Below are 20,126 nucleotides of genomic sequence, written 5' to 3'. Positions count from 1 at the left end.
TTGGAACTATGAGAGGACAATGCACTGCCCCCGCCCTGAATACTCGCCATACCAGCTGACCAGCCATTACCAACACTGCTGCCCCGTTACAATTCCTGCTGCACTGACACACACACATACACACACACACACACACACACACACACATTGCATCCCACTCAGCCTCAATCTTAGGTTTAGTCTTACAACGCAAAAGTATGGGAGTGGACAGAAGAGAGAAACCAGGTGGGAGGCCAGCAGCGCCTGACAAATGGGCATCCATATTGTCTCGCCTGTGTGTGTGTGCGCGTCTGTGTGTGTGATTTACAGCAAGTTAAGTTTAGACCCTCTCACCTATCTGTTCCTTCTGCAATAACATTTCAGGAGCAGCCACCCACAGAGAACCAATGCACACATCACACCTTCTTATTATTTCAGGACCTTTGACAAAAGTCCCGAATGTGGAGGGTGTGAACAGGAGAGGAGCGTTTTGTGCTAAAGAAGTTTTCAGATCATAAAAGTAGCCACACCACACAATAAAAAAGTCCTGCATTTTAAATGTAAAGTAGAATTACAAAAGTATTATCAGTGAAATGTACAAAAAGTATTAACAGTAAAAATTGTCATTATGCAGAATGGCCCCTGTCAGTCTTATAGGCTATTTTATTATTATCCTGGAAAGAGGATCAATCAATTAAACACATAGGCCTAGGGCCTACTTCACAGGACAAGCGATGGACCGCAACAGGTGTACATGCTATTTAGAGCTGTTATATTGTTATACTGTGGGTGTAAGGTGTGTGCGTGGGTCCTTTTGTGTGTGTGTGTTTGTGCGTGAGAGACAGGCGGGGGCTATGTGGGGCTGCTGAGGGGCACGAGCACGAGCCTCCTCCCCTCTGACAGCGGGAACGCGCCGCGCGCTCCCGACAGCCCACTCGTGCTGCTGTACTGTAATCATATGATAGGGACTCGATCCCCGCTGCAGAATACCGACACACTGGGCGGACACAAGCGGAGGAGCCGGCGCGTAGGACACTTGTTGATGCCGTTAAAGAAGTGCGTGAAGTGCGTAAAAAGTGTCGTCTGAAGTGTCAAATAGAGCCAGACTCCTCTCAAAAAGGAACTTTTAAAACTCTGGAGAGAATCGGACAGAGTGGAGGGGACCGTTTGGAAGAACAGCGGGCGCACACACGAAACGTTAACCGAAGGACAGTCGATTTAACCGGAGCTGAGATTTGAGTTTGATCAGGTAATAGAGAGGCGGTCAGCGGGTCGAGGCCGGTGGAATCCCCCGGGGTCCTCGAATCGCTTGTCGGGGCGTGTCTTTTTTTCAGATTTCCCCTTAAGTTTTTTTTTCAACTTGCAAGGTTCACTTCAGAATTGCAAAAGCATAAGCCATGGTCGGGGAGACAGAGGTGAAGGAGAGACCCAAGTCCAACCCGGACTATCTAATGCAGCTGATGAACGACAGGAAGGTGATGAGCTCTCTGCCCAACTTCAGCGGCATCTTTACGCATCTGGAGCGGCTGCTGGATGAAGGTAACTCGGTTTCTCTTTGAGGGGTTTTACGCCCCCTCTACCATTTCTTGTCTAAACACGTTGAGTTTGATGCTCGGTTTTACTAAAAGTTCCCGTTATTGACTCACTTTATTGAATAGTCTATAACCGCAGGAATTCCTCCCTGGCTCCTATGAAGTGTCATCCCATCCAGCACTGGAAGATACAAATGATAAATTAACACTCACGCTGTATTTAGGTGACTTTTCACTGAATTCATTAATAGAGCTGTGGTTGTAAAAATCACAATAAACCTTAATTAAAACTTGCTATAAAACTAGACATGTGAATAGGATGTGTCCTTTAGCCTTCAGTCATATTTTTAATTTGTTGGGAGCAGCAGATAAGCTCTCTCTCTCTCTCTCTCTCTCTCTCTCTCTCTCTCACACACACACACACACACACACACACACACACACACACACACACACACACACACACACACACACAAGGCCAGTTGGTGATGGGAACAAACAGACAGTTGTTAGTCTTTCCCAGTGACCTAATGCGCAGGCTTATGTGAATGCTGCAGCCCATCCCTGAGCAGGAGCGAGAGCATGTCACAGTGTAAAATATTTGATTTGGGGCTGCTTACAGGCCCTGAGACATGCTGTCTGTACAACAGATCTCTGCTTGATGATCTCTAACATTTTTGCAAGCAGTTCTTAAATACCAAAAAAATACAGCAATGCAGAAAATGTCCAATATTTAAAAGTGGCATCATTTCTTTCTTCTTTCTTTATTGTCACTTGTGTCCCCCTTTTGAATGTGATTTTCAGACAGCAACAGTTGCTATAAGCTGCCAGGGCCTGTTGTTGCTACTGTTATTGCGCATCAGGATCACCAAGGTCCTGACTTTGTGCTCTGTGACAAGTCTCATGACGCAGCAAGGTGCTCTCATACCAGACGACCTCTAGAGCCTGACAAACAGGTCGACTTAACATGTCTAGTTGTGTTTGTGTTGAAGGCTAAGCGTCAAGCACATTCATACCTCACACATGATAATGTGACACCCAGCGTTAGAGGGAAAGGCATTGTGCCATGCTCATTTTCAGCCTGGCTGTATCTCCTGCCCGAGTTATTTGGACAGGGGCTCAGTACCAAAAACTTTGTGTGGGGTAATAAGAAAGCCTGCCAGTCACACATAGTGTCAGGGTGCAGATTTGTGGCATATTTGGAAACACTATGGTGAAGTCCAGTCTATATATAAACCAATGACAGGTTGAAGTGTTAAGATAAGGCCTGCTACAGCTACAGCTCAGCTTTATCTTTCACTCCTTCGACTCTCTTGTTCTTCTTTCACTTCCCATTTTCCTCCAGAAAGTTGCTCCCAGTTTCAACTAAAGTATGTAACAAAAGCCCTGCTTGTCTGTGCACATTTGTTTGTGTATATGCGCATTAATAGTCACTTTTGGTGTGTAACAGGTCAGAATGGGTTATTAGAGGATCATCATTGTCACTGTAGCTGTGGCTGTAATTATAGCATCGTACTGTAGTTATTACGGTCAGACTTATCACTCTCAAAGCAGGGAGACATGCCTGTCAGTCTGCTTAGGTCAGATGATATTTGTGCCTCAAGGCAGTTATTCCGCCGTGTGTGCGCGCGTGTGTGTGTGTGTGTGTGAGTTCAAGCCGGGGCTCTGTGTGTATGTTTGTGTAGTGCAGTAGTCAGTTATTATTGTGCTAGCGTGTCATTACAAAGGCATCAGAGGCTAGCATCGGTCATTGAGACAACACTAAACAAGCAGACAGGCAGACAAACATGGTCTCATTTATGATGGCGTTCTGCACCAAACATACGCCAATAAATGGACAGTTTAAATTATTTTTGAGAAAAAATGCCAAAAGTTGTCTAGTTGCAGCATCTCCAGAGTGAGCATTTGTTGATTTTCTCTGTTTTTTGTAATTATAAACTGAATATCTTTGGGTTTGGACTGTTAGTCGGAAAAAAATATACATTTGAAGATGTCAACAAGGACTATGGGAAAATGTCATGGGGATATTTCTCTATTGTTTGGCATTTTATAGGTCAGGAGATTTATTATTTAATTGAGAAAACAGTCTGCGGATGAATCAATACTGAAAATTTGTAGCAGGTCTAATGCTTTCAAAAAATTTCAATGCCTTGTCAATGTGGTCATTGAATAATTTTTTTAACTGCGCCAGAACATAATGAACACTGGTGGGTAGAGTAGGTCACTGTGACCTCTACCAACATGTTTCCTTGCATTATTTACAGAGTGAAAGAGAGAAACCGTCAGTAATAGAGGAGGCCTGATTGCAAAGCATGGTTAGATTCTACATTGTGGTGAAGAATGCTTGTGCCTGTCTCACTGCCTCCCTGCCTGTCTGTCTGTCTGATTGCCTAACTGTCTGCTGTCACATGCAGACACTCCTGTAACTCTGGTGACAGTGAGTCATTGGCCTAAGAAACGGACGGTCAGAAGAAACGTGACACTTTCCTGGACGTCCTGGGTTAAATTTACTGAACTTTGCTCCCTCCTTCTGTCTCTGTCTCCCAGAAATCGGCAGGGTACGCAAGGACATGTACAACGACACAGTGAACGGTGGCATGTTCAACGGGCGGGACATGGAGGAGCTTCCTGAAGCTATCGGCCCCGTGGCTCAACTGCAGGAGAAGCTCTACGTGCCGGTCAAAGAGTACCCCGATGTGAGTGGACAGTTCCATGACCTTTGACCTTCTAGATGAGTTTCTGTTTACTTTTCGCTGTCACTTTATCTCCTCTTGGTTACAGAAAGGCTGCCAGAAAGTCAGTGAGGCTTTTAATCAAGGGGACGCTTTACATTTGATTTAAAAGCTGATTTCATTCTGAGATCATCTCTGCACACACCCAGTGATGTAATCTACACTTAAAATAGATCAATAATGAACCATGACCAGTGTTTCCAATAAGATAAAAAATTTATCATTTACAGTTTTTAAGATTCAGATTAATACAAGTTTTGTTTAATCAAAAAGGCAATATTCAGATGTAAATTCCCTCTCCGTGACACAGTCATTAACAATAAGTATATATGAGAGCTTAAAAAGGTAGATTATATTTTTTCCCTCAATTATAAAGACAAGTAAACTGCGGTGAAGAGACTTTACCATCCAGAACATCCCTGCCCACGGCAAGTACAGTTAAGCACTTCAATATGAGTTTGCTGATCCAGATTGAATGGCTCACATGATTTTCTCCATGCATCAGCTCGCCAATCACCAAATACAATGACAGGCTGTCCTCACTCACATGACAGACAACTAACAGGACACACACACGCACACACACACACACACACACACACACACACAGGAGTGCACTGGAAAACGGTCGAGATCAAGTTTAAATTTAGAGAGCAGTTCCTCTATCTGGATTTGTGCGTGTGTGTGTGTGTGTGTGTTCAAGGGTCATCGCAGAGGCTGGCGCGAATGTGTTGCAACTATTAGTGGACATTAGGTTAAACTCAGAGAGACTTCAGTGAAGTAAAAGTAGGATGAATCCAAAAAGTAGGATGAGGCCGGACAAATGTTATGAGAGAGGCAGGGAGAGACTGAGGGATAGTGGCAAGGAAACAAACACACACACACACACACACACACACAGAGGGGCAGCTGTCTAGTTAATCACTCAGTCCTAGTGACAGATAAGGTTAAGAGAACGGCACCAGCCAGCACTCATATAATAAGCTATTTTTGTCTCTCTTAGTAACACAAACACATCACAGATGCACAGACCTCAAAAGTACACTCACAGCCAGCACAAATATGTGTCTGTGATGTAAAATGTCTTCCTTCGGGCATTGTTTGATTATCAGTGTGTTTTGCTCTTTTGTGTAGTTTAACTTTGTAGGGAGGATCCTGGGCCCACGTGGACTGACGGCCAAACAACTGGAGGCAGAGACCGGCTGCAAGATTATGGTGCGAGGAAAGGGCTCCATGAGAGACAAGAAGAAGGTATGCACACTCACAAAAACCACGCAAGACACATGCTTTCATTGACACTCTCATCTTTCATTCAAGTCGGCTTCAATTGTATGGCTATGCAATATACCACAGGAATGTTTTTGCATGTTCACATCAAATTTATTTCAAGGAATTGTTTGAAATTTTGTGAAAAACGCTAATTCGCTTTTTTGCCATGAGCTGGATGAGAAGATTGATACTACACTCGTGTCTGTATGCTAAATATAAAGCTAGTGCCAGGAGAGTTAGCTTAGCTTAGCATAAAGACTGGAAACTGGTGGAAACAGCTAGCTTGGCTCTGTCCGCAGGAACAAAATCCTCAAAGTATTGTTGTAACCAGAGAGTCCAGGAAGTCACTACCCCTGGCCAAGAAATAGTCCCGCACATTACACTGCAGTTTTTGTGCGGGTATAAACAAACTGTTAATTAGTGAGTAATCAGTGAGCTTTAGAGGTGCTGGTAGGCGGATTTTGTTACCTACAGACAGAGCTAAGCTAGCTGTTTCCCCCATTTCCATCTTTATGCTATGCTAACCGGCTGCTGCCTGTAGGTTCATAGTTACTGTACAGACGTGAGAGTGGTGTCAATCTTCTCAGATAACTCTCTGCAAGAAAGGGAAGAAATTCACTGTTCCTTTAAATAACTTTTTCACTTTGCTCAACATCTAGTTGGGCAATCCTTCACACTAAACATTTGTACATTCATTATTGTTATTATCGTCAAGTTATTCTTGATGTGCTTTAAATTGCTCCCATTTTGATGCATTACCACTCAGCAATAACAAAAAGGGAACAAAAATAAATGAGGACATGATGTTCAGATGTGCTTGAGAGGACTCTCAGCAGCTTTGACATTAGGGCTGCACGATATGGTAAAAACAGATGACAGATATTACGATTTATAATATGATTCACAATTAGTGGGAATGATAATTTTTGTTCTATCTATCTATCTATCTATCTATCTATCTATCTATCTATCTATCTATCTATCTATCTCTATAGTATCTTGCCACAGTTCTCTTACAATGAGTTTCTGGTGCTCGGTTTTTCTCTCCTGTCCTAGTGTTCAGTCCATCTGTTCTCCTTCCTCTCCCCTGGTGTTTTCTGTTGGACAGAGTCGGCTCAAGCTTTCCAAACGGCAGGTGGAGCAAGTCCAGCATTCCAACCCACCCTCTCTCTCCAGAACATTCCCTACCCCGCACACCCCTCTGAGAGAGAGAGAGAAAGAGATACATACACACAGTGAGAGTCAGAGAGGAAGGAAAACAGAGACACAGTGGGTGGCAACAGTGGGAGAGCAGAGAAAGATGTTGACTTTTGCTGTTTTTCAAAACGATACATCTCACTTGAGAAAACATCCACAGAGGATCCAGTGTCCCAGTACACAAGAGACAGAAAACTTCAGAAGTTCAGTTTTAACTTTGATGCAGTTATTTACAGTTATATACAGTTATGTACGTTATAGATATTTTATTAACTGATGTGAAAATAAAATGGAAAGCAGCTGCTCTGTGAAGCTGTACTTTTTTTGGGAATATGTATTTGCTGAGAGTTAATTGAGAAGATCAATACCAGCATATGCATGTAATAATAATGCATATAAATACGGAGTGACAACCAGGAGATGGTTAGCTTAGCTTAGCATAAAGACTGGAAGCAGGGGGAAACAGCTAGTTGGCTAGAAGGTCACTGCGCTCAGCCAAGAAATAGCTCCAACACATAAAGGTCAGGTTATACTAAAACAGAAGTAATTTGTCCGACAAGCTATAAATTAGTGATTACAGTTGTTCCAAAGGACCAAACTTGAAGGCAAAGTGAAAACCTACCATCAGGGAGATGCAATACAAGCTGTGTCTCAGTTCAGGGGTAGCATCCTACAAAAGCTGTGTTTGAAGTAAATGCGACAAGACTGTCCCATTTCGAAGGCTCCTTCAAATGCGGCTGAGAAATTCTGCCTTACAGAATTTGGATATTCAGATCCAATGGCAAGAGCCTTTGTGGCTTTCTCTAATCAGTGGTAAAACTAAAATCAGGGGTGCAAACTTGTCACCTTTCGGGGAAATTTGCATTGTTTCAAAAGTTGTTTTGAATCCAAAATAAGCCATTTATGTGATTTATGTAAATCCGATGAGTTTTTCAAAAACTTCCTAGCCCCCAGGAAGTGCTCTGTGGTTTGAAGTCAATTTTACTAGAGGCCAAACAAGCGGCTGTGAAACGGTGGATTTATTTTTTTGAGCGTCATAATCTCCGCGAAATGACTTGGGAGTCCTTGTCACGTTTTTCACCCCTGATGATTTTGCAGCCCTGGAAAATTTAATTAAAATTTCCGGCTCCGTTTCTACTGGCTGTGTCAGCTTCAGCTGTCAAGGTTGCTGGGCGACAGGAGTGCCGCTTCGTGACGCAAGGGTACGGCTGGTGGGAACAGCTGGTGATGCAAATAGGAAATCGTCCGTAAACTTTTACCACGCTCAGTTTGGCCGTCCCTCGAAGGATGCAGCCCCTGAATTAAGACACAGCTACAGTTTGAATATAAAGAGAACAGTCTCTCCCGGGAGACTTCATAGTGTTGCACTCAGTTGTTATATGATAGAAATAGTTGTGTAATAAATGAAAAGAGAAGTTCAAACCTAGCTTACTTTCTAACCTCCACACCGCTCAACAAAAGTGGGTGAGTATAATCAGAATGTCGGTTTTGAAAACAGCAGGTGTTGGGGGAGGGAGCTTCCGAAGCATGAAGCATTCTAGCAGCTGAACTCCCCCATAAAACTACAACTTTTATTCTTTTTTTTTATCTGTCAGCTTAGTTACTTTACAAGTTAAAAATATTTTTGCACACAAACATATGAAGCTTCTACCATATGATGTTTTGTTAGATAAAACTAGTTTTTTTTATGCTGCACACAACATGAGTCTGCAAACAGCAGGTCATGGTTAAAGGAGTTGGTTACCATGCTGATAAGTTGGTGTTTTGCAGATCTTCATCTGACAGCTCACCGTGGCTGCTACTCCTTCGTCCATTGTTCCATTACTCCCTGCAGTATTTCAAACTGACAGGTTGTCAAAAAATGTCTAAAATGACTGTTAAAGTCAATTTGTGTTTGCCAGTTGAATGCTTTTAATGTCAACCTGCAGTAGTAGGAAATGTTCAATTTGCATTAGCAGCAAGTTAATACAGCATTTTTCATCCAGGAATGTCATCACCGACACCCAGTTTGTAATACTACAATATAAATGTTGCGTATATCAGTGAACCATCGTCTCAGTCACCACTGTATTACCTCACTTGGTGATAGTGACTTTACAGACATTAATTTAAATGAACATTTTGAGATTATTACTTTAAGTGAAGGATCTGAATACGTCCTCCACTACCGCTAATGACCACTAAACACAAAGTACAGCTGAGGCTGATAGTTCTGTTGGTATTTCATTATGAATGAAAGTAGTGGACAATGTGAAATTATGACTTGAGAGTTATGACCTGAGGACACGAAATATCAAAATTGGCTAAGATATTTCAGTGTGGACCGGAGTGGTGGAATGATGGACAGAACCCAAAATAGACTTCAAATTGCTTAATGTGTCCAGTAAACTTGAAAAAACACCCCAAATAATACAATAAACTAAAACAAGAGCAGCCAATACAGTTTGTGTATTTGTGTATTTGGAACACAGTTACCCAAAACACACAAGACAGAATAATCACGTGCACCTGTTTTGTGATATGAACAACAAGGAAGGAGAAAAACACATGGAACCTGAAACTGTTTCAATATTTGGCACTTTTATTCAAGAATGACTTACTGTTACTGTCATTGAATCAACATCTGATTATCAATTAATTTGACTAATCATTTCAGCACTAGCTTTGATAAAGTGAAGGTGAGAGAAAGAGGCGAACAGATAAGATAAAAAGCAGTGGCAAAGAATGCTGGGATTTGGGGAAATGTTACATAAATAAAATGCAACACCAAACTTATGTAACCACTGAAGGGAAATGTGAGTTTGATAACGCTTCCGAAGCTGCATTACACGACCTTGAGCCTTGTGTGTGTTTGTGTGTGGTTTGAGGCCGTTCCAAAAACCGAGCCAAACGAGAAGAAAAGTGCATTCAAACAGGGCTTTGAACATGTTTTTCAGGAGGAGATGAACCGAGGGAAGCCCAACTGGGAGCACCTCAGCGAAGACCTCCACGTCCTGATCACAGTGGAGGACACACACAACCGGGCCAAGATCAAACTCCAGCGAGCCATCAACGAGGTCAAGAAACTTCTTGTGCCCGCTGTGAGTATCAGTCCGAACTCCCTCCATCAAATATTATGGACTGGACTGATGTAATAACCGTGTGTGACTGGATGAGAGTTCACTCTGTTGGTATGCATGGAAGGGGGAAGGGGATTGTCAGTCCAAAAAGTGTGTTTGTGTCTTTTTTGTGCTTTTGTGTGTGTGTGTGTGTGTGTGTGTGTGTATGTCTCTGTGTGTATGAGAGAGTATGTGTAAGGGGTTAGGGTAATTAGGGAACACGCATAAAGGGGTTTCTATGGTAACCCCGGGTTGTTTGAAAGGCTGAGGGAATGAATGGAGAGTCTGTTCACTTGTTCTCCCCACTCCATCACTCCTTTCACTCGTTCACAACTCACTTCATTCCCAACTACTGGCTACAGTATTCCTTTTTCTCTTTTTTGTTGTTGTTGTCCACACAAGAGGACATTCTGATTACACTCCTCAACATATCTTACATTCTCCAACCCACCTACTCCCCCCTACACACACACATAAATGCATAAATGTGCAAAAGTATGATGACAAATAAGAAACACATTGGAACATTGTATAGACACTGACATACAGACACAGGGACACACACTCAATAACACTAAATTATCCTCTGTCTGACACCCAATCACAAAAGCACATATTATGAAATCACAAGACTCCTTCCTTTTTTTCTCCTCTGCATTATTTGCAACAATAGAAACTAACTAAAAAGACCAGCAGGGGGATTTCTATTGCCGCAATCAGCCGTCACTTCCCGCTCCAATCACAGCACGGTATCGGCCAGCCCCTAAAAGTAAAATAATGTAAGAAGTGTCTATAGGCAATCAGGAGCTGAACACCTGTTAATCCGTGTTTGTGAATGTGTGTGTGGAGGGTAAAGTGAATGATACTTGTTAGTTTAAACCAGGTGACTTTGCTGTCTGACTGTAAATCAGTCAGGCTTTTCACCGAGCTGTAACTGGAGCAAAGAAGCTAGCGGGGTTGACACTGAATATATGCTGTGTGTTGCAGTGGCCGTGTTCAAGGTCTGTTCATTTCAGACATTGCTAAAATCCTAAGAAAGGAAAATATCCAGACTTTTTTTTTCTCTTTTAGAAAACATTTACAGTGAATCATAATTAGTTTCATCATACTGTAACATTTGCTGAGACCAGAAGTTGATTGTGCTGCTCTGCATGTGTTGGTGTAGGCTGAGGGGGAGGACAACCTGAAGAAAATGCAGTTGATGGAGCTGGCCATTCTCAACGGGACGTACAGAGACGCCAATGTCAAGACGCGTAAGGATGACATCATATTTAACATGTGGAGGAGGGTTGGTGGGTGACAAAGGAGGGGACTTGTTACAGGAGTCCACTGTATACATGAACAATGCTTCTGTTTCTTCTGTTAAATAGTCTGTTTGTCCTCTCCTCTTCTTCCCTGTCTGTTGTATGTGTGTGTGCTTTTTGTGTGTGCTCGCGCGGGGGTGTGCGCATATTTTCATTATTTTATGTTTGTGTGCCGCACAGCCACAGCCGCTTTCCCTCTAGGTACCCCTCAGGCGCCTCGGATCATCACAGGCCCGACGCCCGTCCTGCCTCCCAGCCTGCGCAACCCCGCCCCTGTCAACACGCCGACCCTCATGCCTCTTATTCGCCAGATCCAGAGCTCAGCCCTCATGCCGGGTGGCAATCCACACCCCACGCTGGTGCAGCAGGGGCCCGAATCTGGAATCATTTACACACCCTACGAGTATCCCTACACACTTACGCCCTCCATATTGGAATACCCGATTGACTCAACTGGAGTTTTAGGTATTTAGAAATCAAACGTTCATCACTTTGATACATAGTCAATGGATGTATTATGAGAACTGGATACTGGACTCCAATGAAAGATGCTCACCAGTCGCAAACGCTAAAAAAAACGTTCCTTTAGTGTCTCTGTCCCTGGCCCCGCCCGCTTGTCCCATAGACTTTACACTGAGATGTGATCACACATAGGAAAATAGCACTGCTAGACTCTAAGAAAGATTTACATGGTCTACATATTCATAGTTCAGAGAGTCCTTGGCCTTGTTTTGTCGTTCATCAACATTAGACATGTTTTATAATGGAAGTTTATTTGAAAAATGCTTTTTGCGCCTCAAGAAAGTTCTGCATTGGTCAGGGTTGACTGAACTGACTTGTACCTACGTCTATACAGGTGTGTTCAGACAAAGCAAAGCGTCGTTTGTGAATTTGACCGTTTGACTGTTTGTGCAGTGTGTATTCATTCACCCCAAACAGCCAATGCACCAACTATACAGACTTTAGGCGTAAACTAGCTAGCTACAGACCGTCCATGTGTTCAGCTCAGAACTCACCAGAAACTCTTCTTTCTGGTTTTTCTCTCTAGTCTCCCTCCTTTTTCCGTTTCGTTTCTGTAGATAAAGCACCTGGAATTAATGCAAATATTTTGTCACAAATGGAAACATTTTCGACTTGCATGGATACACCTTTGCATTAATTTGCGCCATTCAGGCTAATTTTCGACCAAGCGTGTCTTAACATTGACTTTTGTATATAATCACAGCACAGTAAGATTTATTTTGACTGAACCATAGAGTCAATACACTGAATGTCTTGCTACGCTCTGTCTCTTTCCCTCTTTATTTATTTACTTACCTGGCCAAAATTGCAGTGAGGTGAAGTTAACAAAGTCATAAACAGACATAATTAATTCACAACATTCACATAAAGCGACTTAATAGCACAAACGTGACTAAAAACCTGATATTGTCCACAGAGGATTTGTTTGTTGCAGTACCACGGTTTGTCACTTGGACAAATTGGCAGCCATATCCAGCTCTTGTAATACATCCACGACCAATATTGATGAATGCAGATGCTCATTGCTGGGCTAACAGTCCCTTCTTCCTGTGTTTTTGCAGGTATGGCTTTCCCAACCAAAGGCTAAGCGATAGCAACCCTTCCTAGCACACACACGGACTGGCTTGCAGACCCCGCCCCCCCCCCCACATACTTCAAACAGAGCAAACACTCAAAGTTTGCTCATACTTTAGGATGACAGATTCCTCGACAGTCATTCTGTAGTCAAGTGTCCATTCCTGTTTATTTCCTCTTCGTATTAGTAAACTAGTGTTGTGGTGTGACAGCTATTTAACTTTTTTTAATAGTTCAGCTTCCGCTTGTAACTTTTAACACATTTTAATGAACCCATAGATATTTTAGCACCGCTGTTTGTGATTTAATATATGTTAAAGCTTATTTTAATCACAGAGCTATAGAGTGACTTTGCTACCGCTGAAATTGAATCTACTAGTTCGCTTAGTGAGAAATTAGTGGTTTGGATTAATATTTTCTTTAGAGAACAGAAGACCACAAAACAACAACAATTCTGTCTCTTAGAAGCGAGATGTTTTTACTTATTTTCACCGTCAGCCTTGAACTTTTTGTAAATTCCTGGTTTCATTGATGTTGGTGCCATGGGTAGACTGTTTCATGTCTTTCTGATGAGTAACCTTCTGTGTTCTGTTTTGGCGATGTCAATGGCTGTTAGCAGGTGCCATGACCACTAAGGTACGACGCCACGACAAGAGAATCCATCCTTACCAAAGGGTAGTGACCCCAGACAGAGGTTAGTTAGCTCACCAGCCACTTTATGTGTGTGTGTGAGTGTGTGTGTGCGCGTAGTGTGTGGCGCGTGTGTGTGAGCGCGTGTGTGTGTGGGTGTGTGTGTGCGCGTGTGTGTGCGCGTGTGTGTGCGCGTGTGTGTGCGTGTGTGTTAGTGTGCGTGCATGCATGCAGACCAATGGACCAATTTCAGTTTACATGTGTCTGTGATATGGCATGCCTAAAAAATAAATAACTGTATCAGGCGAAAAGGTCACATGCTGAAGCAGCTTCGGTGTAAAATGTGAAACAGTATTTGTTGCAGTGAAAGTGAAATAAGTGAGCAGATTGGGAGGAACCATGTTAGGGGTGACAGCTGCAGCGGTTATCTTTGCTCGCCTGTTTGATAAACTGGACGGCTTTCAGGCCGGGACCCTCTCAATTAGAATGGATCACTCCGTTCATGTGACTCGGTCCTTGTGACTCTGGATTTGGAGTCCTCTCTCAGAAACTTTTTTTTTTATCTCTTCACTACTACTTTTGACCCTACAAATACCTGTGGGAAGTTTTATTTAAACCCAACTTCATTCCAGTAGATTTCCACAAATGTTTTTATTATTATTAATTAAATCCTGTGTTGTGCCCAATGACTATATGACATTTAAAGTAACAGGGATTGTCTGTTTCTGGAGGTCATTCAATTCAATATGATCTTTGGTCTTTACTACTAAAACACAGCGTGTGATAACTACTGAAGTCTGTGTTACAAGCTCTTTTGTATGAAATACTGTTGTTTGTGGTCTTATCAGTCGCCCACTGGACTTGATCATTGGGGCTGTTTACATCTTTCATATATTTCCTAGCCAGAGTGGTGCTGTTACCATGTATTTAGCTGCAAAATAAATTTGTATATAGGGATTTTAAGGATTTAAGTGCTTATATGAAGCTTATGGAACAAGATTGCTTGGAAATACTTGTAGTATTTTTTTTTTAGTTTGTACATTTTTATTTTTGTTTTTACGTATGCTTTTTATAGATGAAGTGTCTTCATGTAAACTTCAAACTTTATTCAAGGTGTGTAGCTACTACTGTTTTAGTCACCGCAGAGGTGGCAATGAAGGCAGTGTTTTGCTCTTGTCTATTTAAGATGAGGTGACCTTCTCGATTCACAGGCCTCGTGACTGTTTTATGCAATAGAAATGGACTAGCTAGCTACAATATATGTGTGTATGTGAGCATTGGTGCTCTTGTTGTACACGATGGACAAAAAACACTAAAAGGCAATAAAGATGACTATTGAAAAAAGCTCTAAAGAAAACCAAAGCCTCTAAATTTTTGTAGTTAGTCTGTCTATTGTTAAATTGTTTCTTAAGTCCCTCTAAAATCACCATCTCTTAACCTCTCATCACTATCTCTTATGGTGCCTCCTCTTCTAATACTTCATAGCAAATAGCTCAAACTATAATCAATAATCAGTTAATCACAACTGTTAATCATCAAGGTCTTACGCCTGCTGCTCAACAATGGCTCTACTTGTCAGCGAGTGAAAGTATTTGTGAGGCCCAGACACTTTTCTCTGGACATAAAGGTCACTCTCTCACCCACATGAAACCATGCCGTCTCCCTCTCTGTCCATGGTTTCACTGTCTGTCTGTGCTAGACGTAGCCCAGCTAGCATGAGTAGTATCACTATAGCAGCAGTCACACGACAGGAGGGGTACCTCCTAAAACACTGCAAACACCTTCATGAGCACATATGAGCATCGCTAACCAGCCATTCCTTATGTCACCACCCGGTGGTTGATGTAAGTCCTTCTGAATGGTTATGCAGGGCTCATGAAGGTGTTATGTACTTCCCCTCTCGCTGTGTGACTGCAGTAGATCTGCCTTGTTGTCATCCTGACGCCACTAGCTGACACTAATCTCTCTTCTATCTTTTTTCTTTTTATGTCCCCTTTTATGTGCCCTTTTTGTTTCCTTTCCACGTCTGTCCGTCTCTGTCTGTCTAACTCTAGCTGCCACGGCAACTAACCCATGACCCCTTGACCTTCTGACCTTTCCGCCCACTGATGACCCACCCATCTCTGCCCGCTGGCGCGCTCATTGGCCCACGGCCCCGCCACTCCCTCAGCTCTGCCAACCAGACCAGCACTTTGGGAACAACCCCGGCTGCTTCTGTCTAACCAACCAACCAGACGACAGCGATCATGGGAAAAAAACCTCAGGACCCCGCCCATCAAGTCCTAACCTAAACTTTACCAAACGTGCCTTCCTTCCAAATGTCCAAAGCCGGTCTGAGAATGTTTTATAACCATTCAACAGTCGAAATCCCAATCTGTAATGGTTGTTGCCATGCTATACCAGTAGACTTTACTGTGGAGGGGGCCCACACTGGTGAAGGGCTCCTAAACAAATCCCTGGCTGTGCCAAACTGTCCCTCTGAGCTGCCCTGCCCTCGGTCCATGTGATGCAATAATAATAACTCTATTAATAACATAGTAACTATACTGATAATGATGGTAACTGTACTTATCCAGCACAGAAACCCTCCATAAACACTAAACTAAGAGATGTGTTGATATTTTGAAACATTTTTTCCTCATCGGGCACCTCTTACTTAATGTGGGAAACTTTTCTAAACACTCTGCTTTTTTTGGGCATAATACATTAATTTCATTATTACACATTATAATTTGTGTTAAAACATTCAGTTTATTAACACGCTTTCCCTTTAAATGTAACACCAACCTGTGGTTTCTGATGATGTGTTTAAAACGTCACTTTTTTAAATAACTTATTTTGTGCTTCATTTCCTTTAAAAAAAAAGACCTGGGAGAGTGATTTCCATTTCTCCTTGACACGTTTGAATGAGGAATACAAAAAAAAAAAACGTTCGGGGAAGTAAAATGCCGGTGCAGCAGCTTTTTTCACTGTAAAGCAACAGGTGCTCAGTGAGGAAAAATAACAAACCAGAATCCAAAATGCCACAGTATCTCTGAGTTTTTCTTATTAGGTTAAAGCATCCCAATACTGAGTCAACAGCATAAATGCCAAGCCTGTACAGGACAGACACACTCACAGAGGGAAGGTTGCACTTCTTTTGTCTAAATCTAGAGGACTTACACAACGATGCCTTTGCCTTTTTTACACTACAGTATTGTATGAGCTTGAACAGCAGTGCCTATATTTATTGTGAGCGATGGAACAATGTTACACCTAAATCTTTTTCCACTACATTGTGGGTTTGTGCCCAGCATGGAATTGGTGGGTTTATGCAGATTCATTAGCACTGCAAGAAATGTGTCGCAGCCAGTTGTCATCATCTGCATTTTTATGGCTTTACATCCATAACGCTTATCAATTCAGATTTTAGTGCCCAAAAAAAAAAACCAAGTGTCTCATCTGAATTGGAAGTGCAATGCACTATTGAATCAGCAGCTACAGTGTCTGAGATGTTTATGTGAGGTTCAGATACCTCAAGAGAACAGTGTTATATTTTATCTTTTTCTTGTGTTTGTTTGTTTGTTTGTTTGATTGTTTTGTTGGAGATGAAGTCGTCCATATATATATTTTAGCATGTGTATCCGCTTTCTCTGAGGGCGTGGCACAGTTTTACACACACACACACACACACACACACACACACACACACACATAAACCAACCGATGCCTTGACATAAAAAAAATCATGGAGTCATAACATCTGTAACAAGTTTATAATGTATTTTTATATTCTATTTTGTACGTGAAAATAACATTAAATGACCTTTTCAGATAAGAACATTTATGCCTTATTACGGAGAAACATTTGATGAACTATCCTTCATTTGTCATTTGTAATCATGTCTCTATGTCCTGATATACTGGAGTCTCTGATGTTCTCTGTATTAACTTGAGATCAGCATTGCTTGCCTTCTGTGCCTTTTGTATACTATGAGTGTGACAATTAACAGTGTAGTACAACATTAATCTACTCTTAAGTGCCAAGTGTAGGTTACTAACTGTTACCACCTCTGTGATTATTAACCACTTTAATGGTATCTGTCTCTGCTTTGGATTCCTTAAAAAAAACAAAAACATTTACATGTGTGTCTAAAAAATGGGGGTGGGGGGACAAAGATATGTGTTTGAACAACGAACTTTTAACTTTTAAAGTATTCTGAGCAGGAATAACTCTTTGTACACTATTAAACTCTTAGTTGTAAAACTAACAAACTTTGTTGCTTTTTCTCTGTAGCACTTAATTATGCAAATCAGCTTCCTTTCTGCATACTAATCACCAAACACTCTTTAGATACGGGGAGGGGTTGAAAACCCAGCAGACACTTAAGACAAAATGCATAGGGAAAAGGCCACAACATGTTTTTTCCCCACTTCTCCTTTTCTGTGTTCTTTCTCTTGTTGTCTACGCCTTCTCTCCAAGTGGACATTACACACATCTATGTGTGTAATAAGAGAGAACGAAACACACCCAGCTCACCATGGTTTCTCAAAGGCATGCACATGTATAACAGAGAGAAAAAGGGGGGTGTGGGGGGTTCAGATTTGGATGACTAGATGGCTGGGGAATTAAAGGGAAATTGATTGTGCAAGCTCGCCCTCTAACATCTGCAGTGTAAACGTTACACAGGAACACAGTCTGTCCCTGAAGTCTCCGAAAACCCACTGCTCATAATCTACATGTGTCATGGTAGCTACATTTGATAATGTATAATAGACTACTCCACCTGTTTAAAATTTAAAACATAAAGGCGGTTATCTGAAAACAAACTCTGTGAGTAATTTGAGCATTGACACTTTAAGTTAAAAGTAAAACTACCCTTAAAATCACACATATAAGGTTTCGCGCACACACACAAAGAAGAAAATCACATGGGGTTTTCTGTGGTGAATGCAGCAGTGGGTAGCTCATTCGTCCTCTCCCTGCCCTTCCTGCTTTCATTGTTAAGTTGGGGGTTGATATTGAACTTCAGGCTTGGAGTTGAGCCTGCTCTGCAGCCGCAACCCCAGCCCCCGGATCAGAGAAAGAGAGAAAGAGAGACAGGACATGATGTGACCGCTGCAGACAACCCTCTGGAAAGGAAGAAGCACTGAGTGGAGATGGGAAGAGAGAGAAAATAAAACAGAGACTATGTGTGTGTGTGTGTGTGTGTGTGTGTGTGTGTGTGTGTGTGTGTGTGTGGGTGGGTGTGGATGGGTGGGGGCGCATGTGTGTGTGGATGGGCGTGCACTCTTGTCTCTGTTTTTCCTGTTTTCAGTTTTTGTTTTGTTATTCTCGTTCTTCTCTCCTGGTATGAAACACTCTTCAAGCATCTGGTAATGTATTCTGCAGTCAGCTCTCGCCAATGCCAAAACACAGGGGCCCAGCGCTCCCAGCTCTTACAATCAAAGCATGGTTGTGTGCAAGTGTGTTTGTGTGGAAGGATGGGTGTGAGTGGGAGAGACAGAGGGAGGAAAAGACAGGTTGATTTACATTACTATGTATGCACTGCATTCTCCACATAATGAACAGCTCCAGATTTCCGCTGCTTGGTAAATATTTGATGAGCGGCGGAGTGATTTTTAGCTGAATAACAGCGGAGTCCTATAAGCTGCAGGGGAACGGCTCAAAAGTTGTATTTCAAACCCCTCTCTCCCTTGTCCTCTTCCCATGTAAATAAGGCCAACTCCCCCTAACTCCACACACCCCTCTGAGGCAGTTTAAAGACCCAACACTGTCTCCTTGTCTCCTTGACAACCAGCATACACTGGGGTCCTGTCGTGGCCCCTCTGTCTTTTGTGTTTGGGAGCTCAGAGAGACAGAAAGAAAGAGAGAGGGAGAGAGAGAAGGGAAGAGAGGAAATGAAGTAGAACATGAAAACAAGAGTGGGTAAAAAAAAATCTGATAACAAAGATGACATCACAGCTATTTTATCCCACAACTGAAAATTTGGTTTGTAGCTGGATGATGATGATGATGATGATGATGATGATTAGCCAGAGGCACAAAACGGGTGTCAGCTCAGTCTCAGAGAGTGTGAGCAGAGAGAGAGAGAGAGAGAGAGAGGCCCAGGGCTGAATGGGGCATTGTGGGAAAGACAGTGGGCACACTGGGCAGCAACACAGAGAACACTAACTCACAGATCATGCCAGAGAGTCTGAAAACACCCACACTGGGCGACAATGGCAAACTTCATCGCTCCACTTGGCCCCTACTGAATACACACATACAATGGCAGAATCCGAATAAGATGCTCTGTTATTCGTGAAATTCAACACACTAAATTCCTTCAGTGCCTCTGTGCCTTTGACCGGCAGCAGATGGCCGTGGCTGTGCTGCATAAATGTGCATGTACGTGTGCATGTGTGTGGTCTCTCTGGTGCATCGTGGGTAAGTACCCAGTGGCATTGAGAGGTGCATTTAAAGGCCTGACAGGTGTCATGTGGAAGTTATTTAACCTGGCCGTACCTCTCTACTGTAACATAAACAGCATCATGCAAATCCAACTTGTATCTGTCATGACTGGGAGCAAATTTATCTCAATCAGTCATTTAAATTAGGCCTAATTAGCAAGACGACTGAGGAGTACCAGACCCATCAGGTCTGACCCCGCTGGTCTGGTGTTTTCCATCAGCTCTCTGCTGCCACACTGTGTTCCATGTAAGAAACTCCATCGTTCAAAAAAAACAAACCCAAGTCAAAGTTCTGGATTCAGTACAAAGTTCAAAAGTAAAGTAAAAGTATACACTATACAGAATGGCCTATACAGA

At 42.4% G+C, this 20,126-nt stretch overlaps 1 protein-coding gene across 6 annotated transcripts; it reads left to right on the top strand.

Annotated features, from left to right (window-relative positions):
- Positions 1-948: 948 nt before the first annotated feature.
- Positions 949-17,280, top strand: qki2 (QKI, KH domain containing, RNA binding 2). Of its 6 annotated transcripts, XM_046068361.1 has the most exons (10): positions 949-1,228; positions 1,347-1,518; positions 4,059-4,207; positions 5,378-5,494; positions 9,646-9,789; positions 10,973-11,060; positions 11,292-11,576; positions 12,671-12,694; positions 13,324-13,401; positions 15,392-17,280. In XM_046068361.1, the coding sequence occupies exons 2-10, from the start codon at positions 1,377-1,379 to the stop codon at positions 15,412-15,414; spliced, it is 1,050 nt and encodes a 349-aa protein (XP_045924317.1). In that variant the 5' UTR covers positions 949-1,228; positions 1,347-1,376; the 3' UTR covers positions 15,415-17,280. The 6 variants fall into 6 exon arrangements, 5 of the variants coding, with proteins under 5 accessions (XP_045924317.1, XP_045924318.1, XP_045924316.1 ...); XM_046068362.1 differs by having other exon boundaries at positions 949-1,518; positions 13,327-13,401; XM_046068360.1 differs by having other exon boundaries at positions 949-1,518.
- Positions 17,281-20,126: the final 2,846 nt, after the last annotated feature.

This window comes from Micropterus dolomieu, linkage group LG14 (genome assembly GCF_021292245.1).
Source record: "Micropterus dolomieu isolate WLL.071019.BEF.003 ecotype Adirondacks linkage group LG14, ASM2129224v1, whole genome shotgun sequence".
NCBI lineage: Eukaryota > Metazoa > Chordata > Actinopteri > Centrarchiformes > Centrarchidae > Micropterus > Micropterus dolomieu.
This window is presented reverse-complemented; position numbering and strand designations above follow the sequence as displayed.

Excerpts from the sequence above, each read along its gene's own strand:
- qki2 (XM_046068361.1), top strand. The coding sequence starts at position 1,377 with ATGGTCGGGGAGACAGAGGTGAAGGAGAGACCCAAGTCCAACCCGGAC. Across the intron at positions 5,495-9,645 it reads CCATGAGAGACAAGAAGAAG|GAGGAGATGAACCGAGGGAA; the intron begins GTATGCACACTC and ends CATGTTTTTCAG. Across the intron at positions 13,402-15,391 it reads GGTAGTGACCCCAGACAGAG|CTGCCACGGCAACTAACCCA; the intron begins GTTAGTTAGCTC and ends GTCTAACTCTAG.